Raw genomic sequence first — 17,257 nt, 5'->3', positions numbered from 1 at the left:
GTTTTGTAGGCTCTGGTAATTAGTGCGAAATTGCCAGAGCAGAAGCTGCGTAGGATTAGGTTGACTACACTTGAAGCCTTTTTGGCGATGTTGTTGCAGTGGGCTTTGGCACTTAGATCATTTGATATTAGTATTCCGAGGTCACAAAGGTGTTGGATGAAGGTGGTGCCGTGGATATTGCCTACCTGGACTTCAGCAAAGCCTTTGATACGGTTCCACATAAAGAGCTGATAGATAAATTAGTGAAGATTGGACTTAATCCCTGGATAGTTCAATGGATTTGCAGCTGGCTGAAGCATAGACACCAGAGGGTTGTTGTGAATGGTGAGTATTCTGAGCAGAGTCAGGTTACAAGCGGTGTGCCACAAGGGTCTGTTCTGGGTCCTATTCTTTTTAATATGTTTGTGAGTGACATAGGGGAAGGTCTGGTAGGGAAGGTTTGCCTATTTGCCGATGACTCTAAAGTGTGCAATAGGGTTGATATTCCTGGAGGCGTCGGCAATATGGTAAATGATTTAGCTTTACTAGATAAATGGTCAAAGCAATGGAAACTGCAGTTTAATGTTTCCAAATGTAAAATAATGCACTTGGGGAAAAGGAATCCTCAATCTGACTATTGTATTGGCAGTTCTGTGTTAGCAAATACTTCAAAAGAAAAGGATTTAGGCGTAGTGATTTCTGACAGTCTCAAAATGGGTGAACAGTGCAGTCAGGCAGTAGGGAAAGCAAGTAGGATGCTTGGCTGCATAGCTAGAGGTATAACAAGCAGGAAGAGGGAGATTATGATCCCGCTATATAGAATGCTGGTGAGACCACATTTGGAATACTGTGTTCAGTTCTGGAGACCTCACCTACAAAAAGATATTGACAAAATTGAACGGGTCCAAAGACGGGGTACAAGAATGGTGGAAGGTCTTAAGTATAAAACGTATCAGGAAAGACTTAATGAACTCAATCTGTATAGTCTGGAGGACAGAAGGAAAAGGGGGGACATGATCGAAACATTTAAATATATTAAAGGGTTAAATAAGGTCCAGGAGGGAAGTGTTTTTAATAGGAAAGTGAACACAAGAACAAGGGGACACAATCTGAGGTTAGTTGGGGGAAAGATCAAAAGCAACATGAGAAAATATTATTTTACTGAAAGAGTAGTAGATCCTTGGAACAAACTTCCAGCAGACGTGGTAGATAAATCCACAGTAACTGAATTTAAACATGCCTGGGATAAACATATATCCATCCTAAGATAAAATACAGAAAATAGTATAAGGGCAGACTAGATGGACCATGGGGTCTTTTTCTGCCGTCAGACTTCTATGTTTCTATGTTTCTATGTTTTACTGAGTGTGGGTTATCTGCAAGATCTTGTTTGAGTCGCCCTGAGTCTAAGGAGAAGAGCGGCATAAAAATCAAATGAATGAATGAATGAACAAACAAACAAACAAACAAATAAATAAATAAATTCCTCTTCACTCAATGCGGTTCAGGCAAGTCAAAAGACTGAACATCCATGTTTTGAAGAATCTTAATAAAATGATCAGAGCAGGGTATAGTAAGAAATTTTATCATTGAACATTTCTGTAGAGTTACAGATTATAATAGAAATTTGTCTCGTTTCAGGTTTCTATGACAAGTTCATTTTGCTTCTTGACTTCAATAGTTTATACCCTTCAATTATCCAAGAGTTTAACATCTGTTTTACAACAGTTCACAGAATGTCTTTCAGTGTGCACAAAAAGACAGAGGTGTGTGCTTAATATATTTTAATTAGTGATGGTAAAATAAATGATATGAGATTGAGAATGCATTGATCTTTATTATTTTGTATGGTACTAACCTTTTTTTGCATTTAATATTCATCTTTATATTATATATATATGTATTTATATTCTATATTGATATTCCTCCTGTATTTTCACTTGTATTTCTCTTCATTGCTTTCAATTTCCCGCACATTGCTCACTTTTCTTTACCCTGTTTCAGTTTTTCTTCAGTAATGTAAGTTTATTTTTTAACTTTTTTCCTATGCATTTCCCAGGTTCTTTAGAAACAGTTGCTTTTCTTTTCTTCATTAAATCTTCCTTTCATTTTTCTTTTCACTCCTATTTTTCTTTCACTTTCTTGGTTGGTTTTTTTTTTTTTTTTGAAGATATGGTAAAGTGATAATTTTCTCTCTGGATAATCCTATTCATTATATTTTTTTCAATTTTAAAATTAGCTAATTTTTGTGAATAAACATCTTAATCACTGTCGGTCACAAAGGGTTAATCTTAATGCATATCACCAGCTGTAAAATAATCTGAAAATGTATACTTTAAGAGCATATTTATAGAAAATATTTTGATCATTAGTAACATAATTTATTTCGGTAAGGCTATTTTATTAACAGTGGATTGAGTTTGCACATAATAGTCCTGTGCTAAAACATCCTGAACTACAAATTTTACAAGCTTGAAATCGGTGTTAGTGGGGGGTCAGAGGTCGTCTTCTAGGTTACTCCCTTGTGGGGTGCCTCAGAGGTTGGTCCTCTCCCCCCTGCTATTCAATATCTACATGAAACCGCTGGGTGAGATCATCCAGGGGCATGGGGTGAGGTATCATCAGTATGCTGATGACACCCAGCTGTACATCTCCACCCCATGTCCAGTCAACGAAACATCCGCCCCCTCTCCTCCTCCGCCGCCTCCTGCCTTGGGGCGCAACTTCTCCCGTGGCGGTGGCTGCGGCTTCTTCTCCTCCTTCTCATCCGTGCTCCCAGCCAGGGGGCTGCAAGAGGGTTTTCTCTGCATGCTTCGGGAATGCCCGCTCCGCCCCTCTCGCAGCCCCTTTGCTGAGAGCGCTTTCGTCCCGGACTTTCAGCAAGGGGGCTGCAGTAGAGGCAGGGCAGCCATTCCCGAAGCGCTTGGAGAAAGCGCTCTCGCAGCCCCCTCGCTGACAGAGAGACAGAGAGGGAGAGAGAGGGAGTGAGAAAGTAAGTGAGAAATAGAGAGAGAGATAAAGGGGAGGAAGAGAGATAGCAAGAGAGAAGAGAAAGAAAGCAAGAGAGATAGAAAGAAAGAGTGAGAGAGAAAGAAAGCAATAGAGAGCGAGAGAAAGAAAACAAGAGAGAGAGAGAGAGCAAGAGGGGGAGAGAGATAGAGAGGGAGAGACAAAGTGAGAAAAAGAGAGGGAGAGAGAGAGAAAGAGAGAGAAATGACTTGATTTAAAGCATATGGTAAAAAGCACCCAAATAATAACAGAGAAAAAACCCCCCAGCCGTTTGTGTGTGTGTGTGTGTGTGAACTCTTGAACCATAGCTCACCTGTTATTGGAAATGGTTCAAGAGTTCACACACATACACACACACATGCACACGCACACACACACAAGGGGGGAGGAGACAGGGATGGGAAAAGAGGAGAAGATAGTAATAATAGCATTAGATTTTGGTTTTGTTTTATTATTAATTTCTTTTAATTAAAAAGAAGGGAATTTTTTCACAGTCATACCTCGTCTTACGAACCTAATTGGTTCCCGGGAGAGGTTCATAAGACGAAAGGTTCGTAAGACGAAACATTGTTTCCCAAAGGAAACAATGTAAAGTCAAATAATCCGTGCAACAACAAAAAAAACCCCGCAAAAAAATGCTGCCGCCCAGCTGTCACCTTTTAAAACAGCCCGGGGGCTTCTCATCGGCCTCCCGAACGCCGAATGCCAAACCCAAACTTCTGGGTTCGGGGTTCGGGAGGCTGCCGAGAAGCCCCCTGGCTGTTTTAAAATGTGACAGCCGGGCTGCGGGGCTTCCCAGCAGCCTCCCGAACCCGGAGGTTCGGCAAAAGTTCGGGGTTCGGGAGGCTGCTGGGAAGTTGCGCAGCCCGGCTGTCACCTTTTAAAACAGCCGGGGGACTTCCCAGCAGCCTCCCGAAGCCGAACGCCAAACCCGAACTTCCGGGTTCGGTTTCGGGAGGCTGCTGGGAACCCCCCCCCCGGCTGTTTTAAAAGGTGACAGCCGAGCGGCGCGTCTTCCCAGCGGCCTCCCGAACCTGAACTTTTGCCGAACTTCCGGGTAACACCTGGGGTCATTGATGTAACTGAGGTATGATTAGTTAATGGTTGTTGATTAGGCGTGATATCCTGGATATCACGCCTAATCAACATGATATCACGCCAGGATATCATGCCTAATCAATAACCATTAACTAATCAGCATACCTCAGTTACATCAACGACCCCAGGTGTTACCCCACTGATTCACCAGGAAGTTTCTACAGAGCAGGCAATTGCTGAGCCATCAAACCATGGACATGACTAGTTTAATGAAAAGAAGGGCCAGGGAAGACATGATTGCAGTGTTCTAGTATCTCAGAGGTTGCAACAAAGAAGATTCTGCAAAGCACCTGAGGGCACCTTGTTTAGAGAAATAATTTAGAACTAAGGAGAAATTTCCTGACAGTCAGAATGGTTGATCAGTGGAACAACTTGCCTCCAGAAGTTGTGAAAGCCCCAAACTGGAAGTTTTAAAGTTTTCTATACATAATGCTTCAGTAATTACTAAAGCTTGTAAAATATTATTGAAAGTGTTTTTGAAAGTATGTTAAAATTTATGTATTAGAATTTATTGATTTTACAAATATTTTTAAAGATTTTTAAGTTTAGAGTTTTAAATGAATGTAATTTTTTCCTTTGAGGTTAAAGAATCTGAAAGAGGATAGTGAATTTTATGAACTTAATTGGTTCCAGCAGGAGGTTCGTAAGGCGAAAAGTTCGTAAGACGAAACAATGTTTCCCATAGGAAACAATGTAAAATGGATTAATGCGTGCAAGGAAAAAAAAATCACAAAAATGGCGCTCTGCCGGGCGCCATCGCTGGGCTGTCACCTTTTGAAACAGCCGGGTGCTTCTCAGCGTTCTCCTGAACACTGAACCCGGAAGTTCGGCAAAAGTTCAGGTCACCTTTGCAGAAGAGCCGCGGAGCTGTCAGCCGTTCGGGAGGCTCAAATGGAGGTGGGAAATCCCAACAGGGAATTCCATGGGTGAAGCTTTGACGTCATGAAGACGTCCTTCCTGGAGTCCACGTTTTGGCCGGTCAGAAAGGACGTCTCCGTGACGTCAAAGCTCTGCCCATGCAATTCCCTATTGGGATTCCCCATCTCTGTTTGAGCTTCCCGACTGGCCGACAGCTCCGCGGCTCTTCTGCAATGGTGACAGCCGGGTGGCGGCGCTTCTCAGCGGCCTCCCGAACCTGAACTTTTGCGGAACTTCCGGGTTCGGCGTTCAGGAGAACGTCAAGAAGACCCCCAGCTGTTTCAAAAGGTGACAGCCGGGCGGCGGCGCTTATTGGCTGAACCCGAACGCCGAACCCGAACTTTTGCCGAACTTCCGGGTTTGGCGTTCGTGGCGGCGGGTTGGTAAGGCGAAAAAAGTTTGTAAGTAGAGGCACAAAAATCCCGAACCTCAGGTTCGTATCTCGAAAAGTTCGTAAGACGAGGGGTTCGTATCATGAGGTACTACTGTATAAAGAATAAGTACAAGAAGAAATATATATTATTTTCCACAATAAAAATAAAGGAGAGATAGTTAAATTGATAGCTTCATCCAAAGAAAACAATATATCTAATCTTTTTTTGGGGGGGGGGGAAGGGGAAGGGGAATGCTTCTGGATTTTGTGCTTGTGATGGAATTTGACATTTGGAATAGTTTTTCATATTGGTAGTTCTGAAAAAGATGAATTGCAACTCCTTTTTAAAAAACGTTATCTTGTCCCTTTCAGTATAGTGCACTGTTGACATTAACTTTGATTTTTATTGTTATAAATGCTCTTTATTCAAGAAAAGTTGTGAGTTTTAAAGTATTTTGCTAATATTTATACGCGAAGCATATTGTTTCATAGGATGGTGAACAAGAAGAAATTCCTGAATTACCTGATTCATCTTTAGAAATGGGAATCTTGCCTAAAGAGATTAAGAAGCTTGTTGAGCGAAGGCATCAAGTGAAACAGCTGATGAAACAACCAGACTTGCATCCTGATCTTTACTTACAGGTATAAACCTCATAATGTTATTTTCCAACTTATTTCAATGCTTGCTTTGAATGCAGACTGGGAATATTTGGTTTAATATAACATTAAATGTTATCCCAGGATAAATAACAATATTAAAAGAAGCAAGAAAAAAGTATCCATTATAAAATGTCAAGAAAATCAGGTGTTGAGAATTTAGGTTTATATTTTGATGAAAAGTCCTCCATTTTATACCATTTCAAATCTCTCTGTAGGTACATAGCTGTAGAAAAAAGACACCTCACTCTTAATAAAAGAAGATTTGATCAGGTTCTGGATAGGATTTACAGTACAAGGAATGTAGAGTTTTTAAAAAATTTAAGATAGAAGATTTCCCCAGAATGTACAGTGATAATATAATGGCATAAAATTGACAGACAAAGAAAGAAAAACGAACAATAGCTGGCAAGAGAGAAAGAATGGTTGGTGAAGTGTGAAATGAAAGTCCTTGTTTCTCATTCTGAATGGTTTATTATCTAGTTTACAATTTGCAGCTATTTGGAGTGTCCACAGGGATGAATGTAAATATTGTTTAAAGATCAGATTGGGAGAAATCTAATATAGTAGCAATACTGGAGCAAATTTACTCCTACCCTCCAAAACACCATCAAAATTAGATCCCAGAACATTCATTATATATGCTCATTGGCAGTGAAATTCTTGCTATTTAGTGTGAGATACAGAGAAAAACAAGCAAACAAAAAAATAAAAGTTAATGGAGGCCTTCCTAAATATCAATATACTTCTTGATTTATGACACAATTGAATCCAAAATTTCTGTTGAAGTGAGACATTTGTTAAGTGAATTTTGCCCCATTCTACGGCCTTTCTTGCCACAATTGTTAAGTGAATTACTGCAGTTATTAAGTTAGTAACCTGCTTGTCAGAAAGTTACTGTGAGACCTTCCTCCACTCAAAACTCAAGAAAGAAAGCCCCCCCCCACTCTATTGAAATACAGAAGAGGTACTTTTACCAAGTTTCAAATGGTAGCAGCGAAAGCAAGGCAAGATTTGATTCAAAATGCACGAAGATTACATTGAAAGTTACCCCAAATTCCTCCCTTCAGGATCCAGCACTGAGTGTCCAATCAACATCCAGTCTGATGTTGTAGGAAGGCTCCTCTCCAGGTATTTCTTGCATCAAAAGTCTCAGGACGGTTGACCTTGACAGAATATAAACAACTCAGCAGCACCATAATTCATGAGTACAGACTTCCTTTCCAATTCTCATAGGACTGCTACAGACCAGCTTGCTTCCCCATCCCAAATGCCCAAGCCCCCCTCCCTGTTTCTATGGCAGCCGATAGCAGGCACGCTGCTAAAATCCATGCTGGAGATTGGCTTACAATCACAAAAATCACATCCACATGAACTTGGGACACTTCAACCATTATAAATATCAGTCAGTTGCCAAGCATCTAACTTCCAGTTCCGGCGGAGCGGCAACAGGGTGCAAGCGAGCTGCTCCTGCTATGAACTATGGTTTCAACATCTTCACAGTTTGTTTTGAGTCAGAATTGGGTTTCTCTCCGCCAGCTGAAATTATCAGCTTCTCCACTGCATCTGGAAGGAGAGTCCAACATGGGTATTACTCCAATCTTATTGGTAGAGACTGAGTTAAATATTAACATATTAATTGAGCACCGCCCCCTCTGCTCTTCCCATGAGCCAGTTTTTAAAAACTCAGTCTAAGAGTAGAGACATACTGAGTTTGGTCTGAGACCTTTTGATAAATTAAATGAGATATAAATGAATAAAAATGTATAACCTGTTTTAACCTGTTTCTTTCTCTTTCAGATCTGAAGACAGAAGTGGAACAGGAGGAAGGGGTTCCTGCCCTCCGAGGGCAGAGCCCCCATCGATCCTCCTCAGGGGTCTTGTATTCCCCCCGAGGGAACACCCCGCAGAGGAGCAGCCAGCCTGGGGTCCCTGACCTCCGAGGTCACACCAGGGCTGCGAGCCGAAAGTGGAGGGGAATGCCCCTCCACTGGGAGGCTCGGAGGCGGCCGGATCGCCAGGCATGGAAGCGCCTCACAGCTGATCAGCGCGGGGAATGCTGCAGCTGCCGCCGAAGCCGCCGGAATCGCCGCCGAGAGCCGCGGCCGTCGGAGCGGCTAGAAAGGCTTCTGTCCCTCTCCTGCAGCCGCGGAGGCGAAGAGCGAGAGGAGAGAGGAGTCCCAGAGGTCGGAGGACCCTGGGGACTAGCCCGGACGCCGGGAGGCGCGGGCGCCGCCATTTTGGGGCGCGCGGATGGGGCGTTGCGTCATTAGGCGCGAAGGAGCCTTCCCCCCCCCCAGGCGGGAAAAAAGAGCGCGAAGGGGCCTGAAGCCCAGTGCGCAGGCGCGAGCCCAGCAGGGTCACAGTCGCCATTTTTGCATGACAAAGTGAGGCTACAGCTACCGGAGCACAAACCGAAGGCTTTTGGAGGCTAAATTAATACTGTGAGTACTATGGAAGACCGTCAGAGCAGTGATAAGCCTGACTCCCCTAGGCCACCAAAGGACAAGGCCAAGGGAAAGGGGAAGGAGAAAGCCAAGACCTCCCATTCCCCTGCCTCTACCTCTTCAATCAAAGAGGCGGAAAAGCGCATAAAGGCGCTCGAAAAAAAAGCTGGAAGCTGCATTGCACTCTTCTCCAGCAGGACTTCCTCCAGGCCAGAGACAGGGATCAGACCCAATGTCGCCCCCAGCCACCTTTGGGCCTATGGGGGCCCACCCTGGAGGGGATTGGTCCCCGGACAGACAGTTCCTGGCCATGCCTCAAGTCATGCCATCCCCCAGCACTTCCTGGGCCAGACCAGGGTCAGCGGGGCCCATGGAGGGGAGCTCCCAAGGGCCATCTGCCACCTTCACCCCCACAGCAGCTGGACTGAGATCACAGCCGGGTGCATGGCAGAACTTGCCCCCAGATCTGCAGGACATTATAGCCAGTGCGTATTCGCAGAACAGGGCTATGGGAGCGCAGCAGTATGGCAGACAGACTCATCAAGCAAGGGAATTGTGGTCAGCACCGCCCCCCTCGGGTTTGGGGTCCTTGTTGGAAGAGCCAATTCCATTCGAAGACAGTGAACCGGAATATGGCTTCTCAGAAGATGAGACAGCTCCAGAACAGACACCCACGGTGGGGCTGTTCAAACCAACGCTTTTTAAGACCTTGTTGTATAAAGCCAAGCACGTGATGAACCTTCCTGGGTCAGAGAAGGCATCAGAAGCCACTGAGACTGGCAACACCTCAACCACACTTCTACAAGAGCCTCAGCCCGAGTCTGACCACTTTCCTGCATCGGACATTTTTATAAAAGGGATCAAGAGGCCCTGGCAGTATCCTGCAGCAGCCCAGGGCCCTACCAACCTGGAGAGGAAATTCTACACCTTCGATGAGGAGGTGGAGAAACTACTGGAATTCCCTCCGATTGACCAGCCTGTGGTAACGCTGGTCTCAAGCGCCTTAGTACCTTCAGAGACAGGCGACAGCCTGAGACCTGAAGAGAGGAAGACGGAAACGTTACTGCGCAAGACTCATCAGATGTCCGGCTGGAGCTTTCGAGCGGCTGCAGCAGCATCATTCATCAACCGGGCATCGATGTTGTGGATCCAGGAGATGCAGTCCCGCCTTGGTCCAGAGGACGGACGTCTTCGCCAGGATCTGAGTAAGCTGCGGGCGGCGACGGAATTCTCCGCAGACGCCACCTTGCATGCGGCCAAGTTTTCCACTAGGAGCATGGCCGCCACGCTGTCTTCCCGCCGCCTCCTGTGGCTACGAAACTGGCAGGCGGATCTCAAGTCGAAATGGCGGCTGGCATCCGGTCCCTTCCAAGGCTCAACCCTATTCGGAGACCTGCTGGAGAAAGTCCTCGTGGAGGACAAGGACAAGAGGAAGGTCCTCCCCAGGTCTAACCGTCGACAGGACCGTAGATCCACGCCATATTCGAGACGTCAGTCCTTTCGTTGGGATGCCTCTGCCAACTCTGGCCAGAACCAGCGCTCCTTTACTCAGGGCCAATACAACACGCAGTCCTACATGAGCGACCGCGGTTCCTTTCAAGACAGGCCAAGGGGCTATCAACAGTCCAGAAGGCCATTTCGTGGCAATAACCAACGAGGGTTCAAGCGTAACACGAAGTGACTCAGCCACCTCACAGCCCTTAGGAGGCAGGCTCCAGGGATTCAACACCAGCTGGCAAAAGACCTCCTCAGACAAATGGGCTATGGCCACCGTGACACACGGACTCAAGTTGGAGTTCGTTCAGTCACCTCCCAGTCGCTTCCTACGTTGTCCCACGATAAAGGACTCTCAAAAAAAGTTACAGTTGCGCAAAGAGATCACACACCTGTTGGACATCCAAGCCATAGAACAGGTCCCCCAGCAGGAGGAAGGCCAGGGGTTCTATTCAATGATATTCATCGTTCCCAAGGCCTCCGGGGGCTGCAGGTTGATACTAAACCTGAAACAACTGAACCTCTTCATAAGATATCGGAGGTTCAGGATGCACTCTTTACACACCATTCTGGCTTCCATACGAGCACAGGATCTCTTAACATCCATAGATCTCAAGGAAGCATACCTACACGTTCCAATACATCCGGAGCATCGCAGGTTCCTCCGTTTCTGCACAGAAGGGAGGCATTACCAATACAGGGCGATGCCATTCGGCCTTTCATCGGCCCCACGCACCTTCACCAAGCTTCTGGACGTGCTGACCGCCAGCTTACGGGCACGATCCATCAGATTGATGGCCTACCTGGACGACATTATCATATTATCCAGGTCCCAGGCAGCGGCCAAGAGAGACCTAGCCGAGACCATTCACACACTGCAACGACACGGCTTCACCATCAATGTGGAAAAGAGCCAACTTACACCCACCACCAGTTTGTTACACCTTGGTGCGGTTATAGACACTCAGGCGGGCACGGTAGCACTATCGGCAGAACGACAGAACAACATGCGACGTTTAGTGTCCAGCATTCAACGGGGACCAGTTCCCTTATCTCTCCTGTCAAAAGTACTGGGTACCATGGTGTCAGCAATTGGCATCGTGCCTTGGGCCAGATATCACATAAGGACACTACAATGGTTCCTCCTTCCGGCTCAGAGGACCAAGGTGAGCCATTCCCACAGGCTAGTGCACCTACCTCAGCAGGTCAGGGATTCCTTACGATGGTGGACATCTACCGCCATAGCCGTCGGATCCCCTTTCCAAAGGCGGAACCAGGTTATCCTGACTACAGATGCCAGCCTTACAGGATGGGGCGCCCACATCGGGACCCAGATGGCACAAGGCCTGTGGAGGGCGGAGGATCTATCGCCCGTCAACATAAACTTCTTAGAACTAAGAGCAGTGTTCCTAGCTCTACAGACCTTTACACCTTTGGTCCAGGGAAGGCACGTGTTGGTGGTCACGGACAATGTCGCGACCAGGGCCCACCTGAATCACCAAGGGGGCACACGGTCGCACCGCCTCATGGAAGAGACGGACAATCTCTTCAAGTGGGCCGAAAGTCACCTACAGTCCCTGGAGGCAGAACACATTGCGGGAGTCAGCAACACACAGGCGGATTGGCTAAGCCGGTCTACCCTAGATCCGTCGGAATGGATGCTAGAGCCGAGCATTTTTCAGCGGATGGTCACCAAGTTTGGGACCCCATCAATAGACCTGTTTGCAAGTTCTCGGAATGCTCAACTGCCGAGATTCTACACACGGTTTCCAGAACCTGGAGCGGAGAGGACCAATGCCCTGTTAACACCTTGGCCACCGGGTTTGCTGTACGCATTTCCACCAACGAACCTGATTCAGAGAGTGGTGGACAAGATCCTGAGGGAGGAAGCAGAGGGGCTGCTGATAGCTCCTCACTGGCCCCGTCGACCGTGGTTCTCCGACCTGGTGGCACTGTCGGTGTCACCCCCATGGAGGATTCCGGACCGGATGATATCACTGAGCCAGGGGAGTCTGCAACATCCAGACCCCCAGTGGCTTCAACTAACCGTCTGGCACTTGAACGGCTCAGACTACAACAATTGAAAATACCGGACAAAGTTATTGACACTATGCAGGCCGCAAGGCGCCCTTCAACGTCTCGAATTTACCAAACGACATGGGCAGCCTTTTGCGGATTTTGTGGAAAGCAACAAGTAAATCCTAGGACGGCGTCGGTGATAACTGTGCTTGAATTTTTGCAAGCGGGCCTTGAGCGTGGGCTAGCACCTAATACGCTGAAACGACATGTGGCGGCCCTTTCCACCATGATATAAGTGGAGGAGGTGAGGTCCTTAGCTTACCACCCTTGGGTGAAGGACTTTCTGCGGGGAGCGTCGAATCAGCATGCCCCGCCAGTTCGAAGATTTCCATCATGGGACCTCACAATAGTACTTAGGGCCTTGACTAAGCCACCGTTTGAACCTTTGAGATCCATATCACTACGATTACTGTCTATTAAAACGGCATTTCTAATTGCCATCACGTCGGCAAGAAGAGTGTCGGAAATATCGGCCTTGTCGGTAAGGCCGGACCTCTGCATTTTCCACCCGGACAGAGTGGTACTGAGATTGGATCCTTCCTTTATCCCAAAGGTAAATTCAGACTTTCACAGGAAACAGGAACTGATCCTTCCTGATTTTTGCACCCACGGTAACCATCCATCCGAGTTGAGATGGCACAAGATAGACGTACGCCGTGCGGTCAAGATTTATGTGAGGCGGACAGAATCCTTTCGGAGAACAGAGAGGCTGTTCGTCGCGTTCTCACCAGGGAAGAAGGGACTTGGAATTTCATCTACCTCAATTAGCCGTTGGATCAGACTGTATCGCGGAGGCATACAGAGCTCGAGGACTACCTGTACCAGAAGGAGTGACAGCTCACTCTACAAGGAGCGCGGCCACTTCGGCAGCCTGGGTTACGCAGGCGTCCATAGATGACATCTGCAGGGCCGCGACGTGGGCAGCTCCATCAACCTTCATACGGCATTACAAGTTGGACTCCTTTGCAGCTGCTGAAGCGGCTTTTGGGAGACGTGTGTTACAACGAGTTTGTGTTTCCCCAACGTCCCTGACAAGACCTTCTCCCTCCCATGGGCCGTAAATCTCTGGCATATCCCATGTTGGACTCTCCTTCCAGATGCAGTGGAGAAGAACCGTTGTACCTACCTGAACGGTCTTCTCAATGCACTGGAAGGAGAGTCCAAACCCACCCAGTATGTTAAGGGTGCAGGGACGTCGGAGTGGGCAGTTAGTCAGTTGTTGATTGTTATAATAAATCTGGTTATCCTCTTATATGGTCTTCGTTTTTAAAACTGGCTCATGGGAAGAGCAGAGGGGGCGGTGCTCAATTAATATGTTAATATTTAACTCAGTCTCTACCAATAAGATTGGAGTAATACCCATGTTGGACTCTCCTTCCAGTGCATTGAGAAGACCGTTCAGGTAGGTACAACGGTTCTTCTGGAGTCCTGATTGCTCTGTGGACTGAGATCTGCAGCCAGGGAACAAGGTCAATCTGGGGGCGCTGAAGGTGGAATGCGGAAGATGGCGACCATAGCCGGAAGCCGCCGATAGCCTAGGATTCCAAAGACTGATTGTTGAGGTTAGAGGATATCGGGGGTGACGGATGAGCTGCAGATGAGGCGGGGGGATGCCCAGATGCCTGGAGGACACCCGGAGGACACCCTGGAGTTATTCAGGCAGCCAGCATACTATTGAATGGATTATATTGAATCTTTCTGGCCAGACGCTTTGACTTCAGCTGCTGGACATGACCAAGGAAGCTGGCTGGTAGGAGCTTGCCAGTGCCTGGAAGAGTATCATGCAGGAGAAGGACAAGGACCAAGAGAGCTGCAGTGTGTGTGGCCAAAGAGGAACGACCTGGGCACTTGGGGTGAGCCAGAGATATGCAGGAAGGGCTCTCTGGTGCCAAATCATGATAGTTGGCCAGTGAGAGTGACTGACAGTGGAGGGGATGAGAGAAACCGGCCAAACACTTTGGACTTTGACTTTAAGAGAAAGCAGAGCCAAGGGTGCAGGCTGGTGGGAGCAGCTGACCTTAAGGACAACACCTTGATGCTTCTCTCCCTTTTTACCCCCTTTCCCTCCTCCCTTTTTTTTCCTTGGGTGCCAAGAGACTCTCAGGACTCTCAGATAAATTAAATGGGACTCTCAGTTTTTAAGAAGAAGTACCCCTTTCATTTTGATGAACTGAGATTATATGTCTATATTTGGCTGGACAATTGTTATAACATCTTATATTCTGACTCAGATCAACTGGGTTTTTATCTGGTTTGTTTTATTTATACTGTTTTTTACTGATTTTTACTGTTTTATATTTAATTCCATTTTAAATTAATTTTATATTCTATCTAATTGAATTTTAGCTTAAATTAATGAGTGCAGGTGATTGAAGATGTATGTTGTGAAACTGAATGACTGTCGAATGTTAGCTTTGAGAAATTCATTGCAGGAATGAGTATTCTGTATTGTATGTGTTGTATGATTATTATATATTTATTGGGCAGGTATTGTGGGTTGGGGGTTTGGGGTGGCAGTGAATTTTTATATGTTGGGTGTGTGAGTAGAGAGAGGTGTACATGGAATGGCAAGCTGGTCGAGATGTGGGTTGACCGGTAAAGATGGAAGTTTGACTTCGGGTGCGGTGGAGAGACAGGGCATCACGGTCATTACTGAGAGGGGCAGGTATGGCAGGAGCTGAGTGGTAGGCTGTTCATGGGGAACGAGGACTCGCTGTTTGAAAGCAATTCCCTGTTCTGCCCCCCCTGTCCCATCCCGTGTAATTGGTGTCAGATGTAGTCAGGGCCCTGGCCTCAGGCTGCTGCTACTCAATGCCAGATCAGTTGCTAACAAGGCCCCTTTGATTCGAGATATACTCTTAGAGGAAGGGGCCAACCTGGGTTGTGTGACCGAAACCTGGCTGGGACCTGAGGGAGGTGTTCCTCTCTCTGAAATATGCCCAGACGGGTTTCTGGTCTTGCACCAGCTGTGACACCAGGGAAGAGGTGAGGGAGTGGCAGTCATCGTCTGTGAGACACTAAGCCCTTGCAGGGTCCCTGCCCTACAGATTGCCGGGTGTGAGTCTCTCCTCTTGAGATTGGACTTAGGGGGTCAGGTGGGCTTGCTGTTAACATACTGCATCCCAGCTATGTTGCAACAGCCCTTCCTGCACTGCTTGAGGCGGTAGCTGGGCTGGTGGTTGAGTTTCCCAGGCTTGCGGTCCTGGGGGACTTTAATCTGCCATTGGCCGGCGAAACCTTGGAGATGGTGCAGGAGTTCATGGCTTCCATTATAACCATGGACCTGACCCAAGTAATTCAGGGTACGACTCATAGAGGGGGACACACATTTGACTCGGGGCAGTTTCTCTCGGGGCAGTGGAAAATTGATCTGGTTTTAAGGGGTATGGTCACCACACCCTTGTCATGGTCAGATCCCTCCCTGCTGAGACTGGACTTTGACCGTCCAATCCCCCACTGCAGGGAGGCGGAACCGATTAGGAGGTTTCACCCCAGGCACCTAATGGACCCAGAAGGGTTTCAGAGGGAGCTTGGGGAAATTCCCGACTCGTTTGTCCAGGGGATGAAACGCCAGAAGAGACGCCTAGAGCAAGCATGAAAGTCTAGTAACTAAGTCTGACCGAACACGAGTAAGAGTTTATATTAAGACTTACCTCGTGGCAATAGAGGCGGCAAAGTCTGCGTACATTGCTGCCCTCATTGCATCTGCAGATTCTCGCCCAGCCACCCTGTTTAGGGTGACTCATTCTCTCCTATACAGTGGCACCTCGACATACGAGCAGCTCTACTTACGAGCTACTCGAGATAAGAGCTGGGAGGGGAGCGACATTTTTGTTCGCCTCCCGAGCTCACATTCGGGATACGAGCGCCAAGGAGCTGTCTCCTGAAGCCGAACGCTAACTTCCGCGTTCGGCTTCAGGAGACAGCTCCTTGGTGCTCGTATCCCGCGTGTTTTAAAAGGTTGCAGCCGGCCTGGGGGGCTGGGGGGGTGCTGGCAAGCCCCCCAGGCCGGCTGCAACCTTTTAAAACACGCGCGCCGCTTCGCAGCTGTCTCCTGAAGCCGAACGTGGAAGTTAGCGTTCGGCTTCAGGAGACAGCTGCGAAGCGGCGCACGTGTTTTAAAACGTGGCAGCCGGCCTGGGGGGCTCGGGGGGAAGCCCCCGAACCCCCCAGGCCGGCTGCGACGTTTTAAAACACCCGCGCCGCTTCGCAGCTGTCTCCTGAAGCCGAACGCTAACTTCCGCGTTCGACGGCAGCGGTTTTTTTTTGTTGTTGCACGGATTAATTGACTTTACATTGTTTCCTATGGGAAACAATGTTTCGTCATACGAGCGTTCCGACTTATGAGCCTCCTTCCGGAACCAATTAGTCTCGTAAGTCGGGGTTCTACTGTACAAGGTAGAGATGGTGGAACCCTTGCAGGGGCGGGCTAAGGAATTTGTTCAGTTTCTTGCAGATAAAGTCAGTCTGATTCAGAAGGACCTGGATTTCAATTGGGCAATACAGACCAAAGTAACAGGGTCAGGTCTTAGTTCCATCATTTGGGAGGAGTTTGACCTGGTAACCCCTGAGGAAGTGGACAAGGCCATCGGAGCTGTGAGTTTCTCAACCTGCCTACTGGACCCGTGCCCCTCTTGGCTGGTCTCGGCCAGGTGACACGCGGCTGGAACCAGACATTGATAAACATTTCCTTGAGAGAAGGGTCGTTTCCGCAGCTGTTAAAGGAGGCGGTTGTGCGACCCCTCCTCAAGAAACTGTCCCTGGATCCATCCGAATTGAAGAACTATAGACCAGTCTCCAACCTGCCTTTTTTGGGTAAGGTTGTTGAGAAAGTGGTGGTACTCCAGCTCCGGCGGTTCTTGGAAGGAGCCGATTATCTGGACTCTTTTCAATCTGGCTTCGGGACCGGTCACAGCACGGAAATCTTTGGTTGGGCTGGTGGATGATCTCTGGTGAGCCCGGGATAGGGGAGTGGGAGTGGGAGGCACCATCTTTCGGTGGTTCGCCTCCTATCTCTCTGGTCATTCGCAGTCGGTGTTAGTGGGAGGCCAGAGGTCCACCCCTCGGCATCTCCTGTGTGGGTGCCGCAGGGGTCCGTCCTTTCCCCGCTACTATTTAACATCTACATGAAGCCGCTGGGCGAGAGCATCCGTCGGCATGGGGTGAGGTATCACCAGTACGCTGATGATACCCAGTTATACAT

General features: G+C 47.8%; 1 protein-coding gene across 3 annotated transcripts in view; it reads left to right on the top strand.

Moving 5' to 3' along the window:
- Positions 1–17,257, top strand: part of POLA1 (DNA polymerase alpha 1, catalytic subunit) — an 801,468-nt gene that overhangs the window by 185,519 nt on the left and 598,692 nt on the right. For all 3 annotated transcript variants that reach the window (XM_070750673.1, XM_070750672.1, XM_070750674.1), the window contains exons 24-25: positions 1,621–1,745; positions 5,870–6,019. In XM_070750673.1, the coding sequence (XP_070606774.1) occupies positions 1,621–1,745; positions 5,870–6,019 (275 nt within the window). The remainder of the gene's footprint in view (positions 1–1,620; positions 1,746–5,869; positions 6,020–17,257) is intronic.

This window comes from Erythrolamprus reginae, chromosome 4, assembly GCF_031021105.1.
Source record: "Erythrolamprus reginae isolate rEryReg1 chromosome 4, rEryReg1.hap1, whole genome shotgun sequence".
NCBI lineage: Eukaryota > Metazoa > Chordata > Lepidosauria > Squamata > Dipsadidae > Erythrolamprus > Erythrolamprus reginae.
The sequence above is the reverse complement of the archived record's forward strand: the minus strand, read 5'-3'. Positions and strand labels throughout refer to the sequence as shown.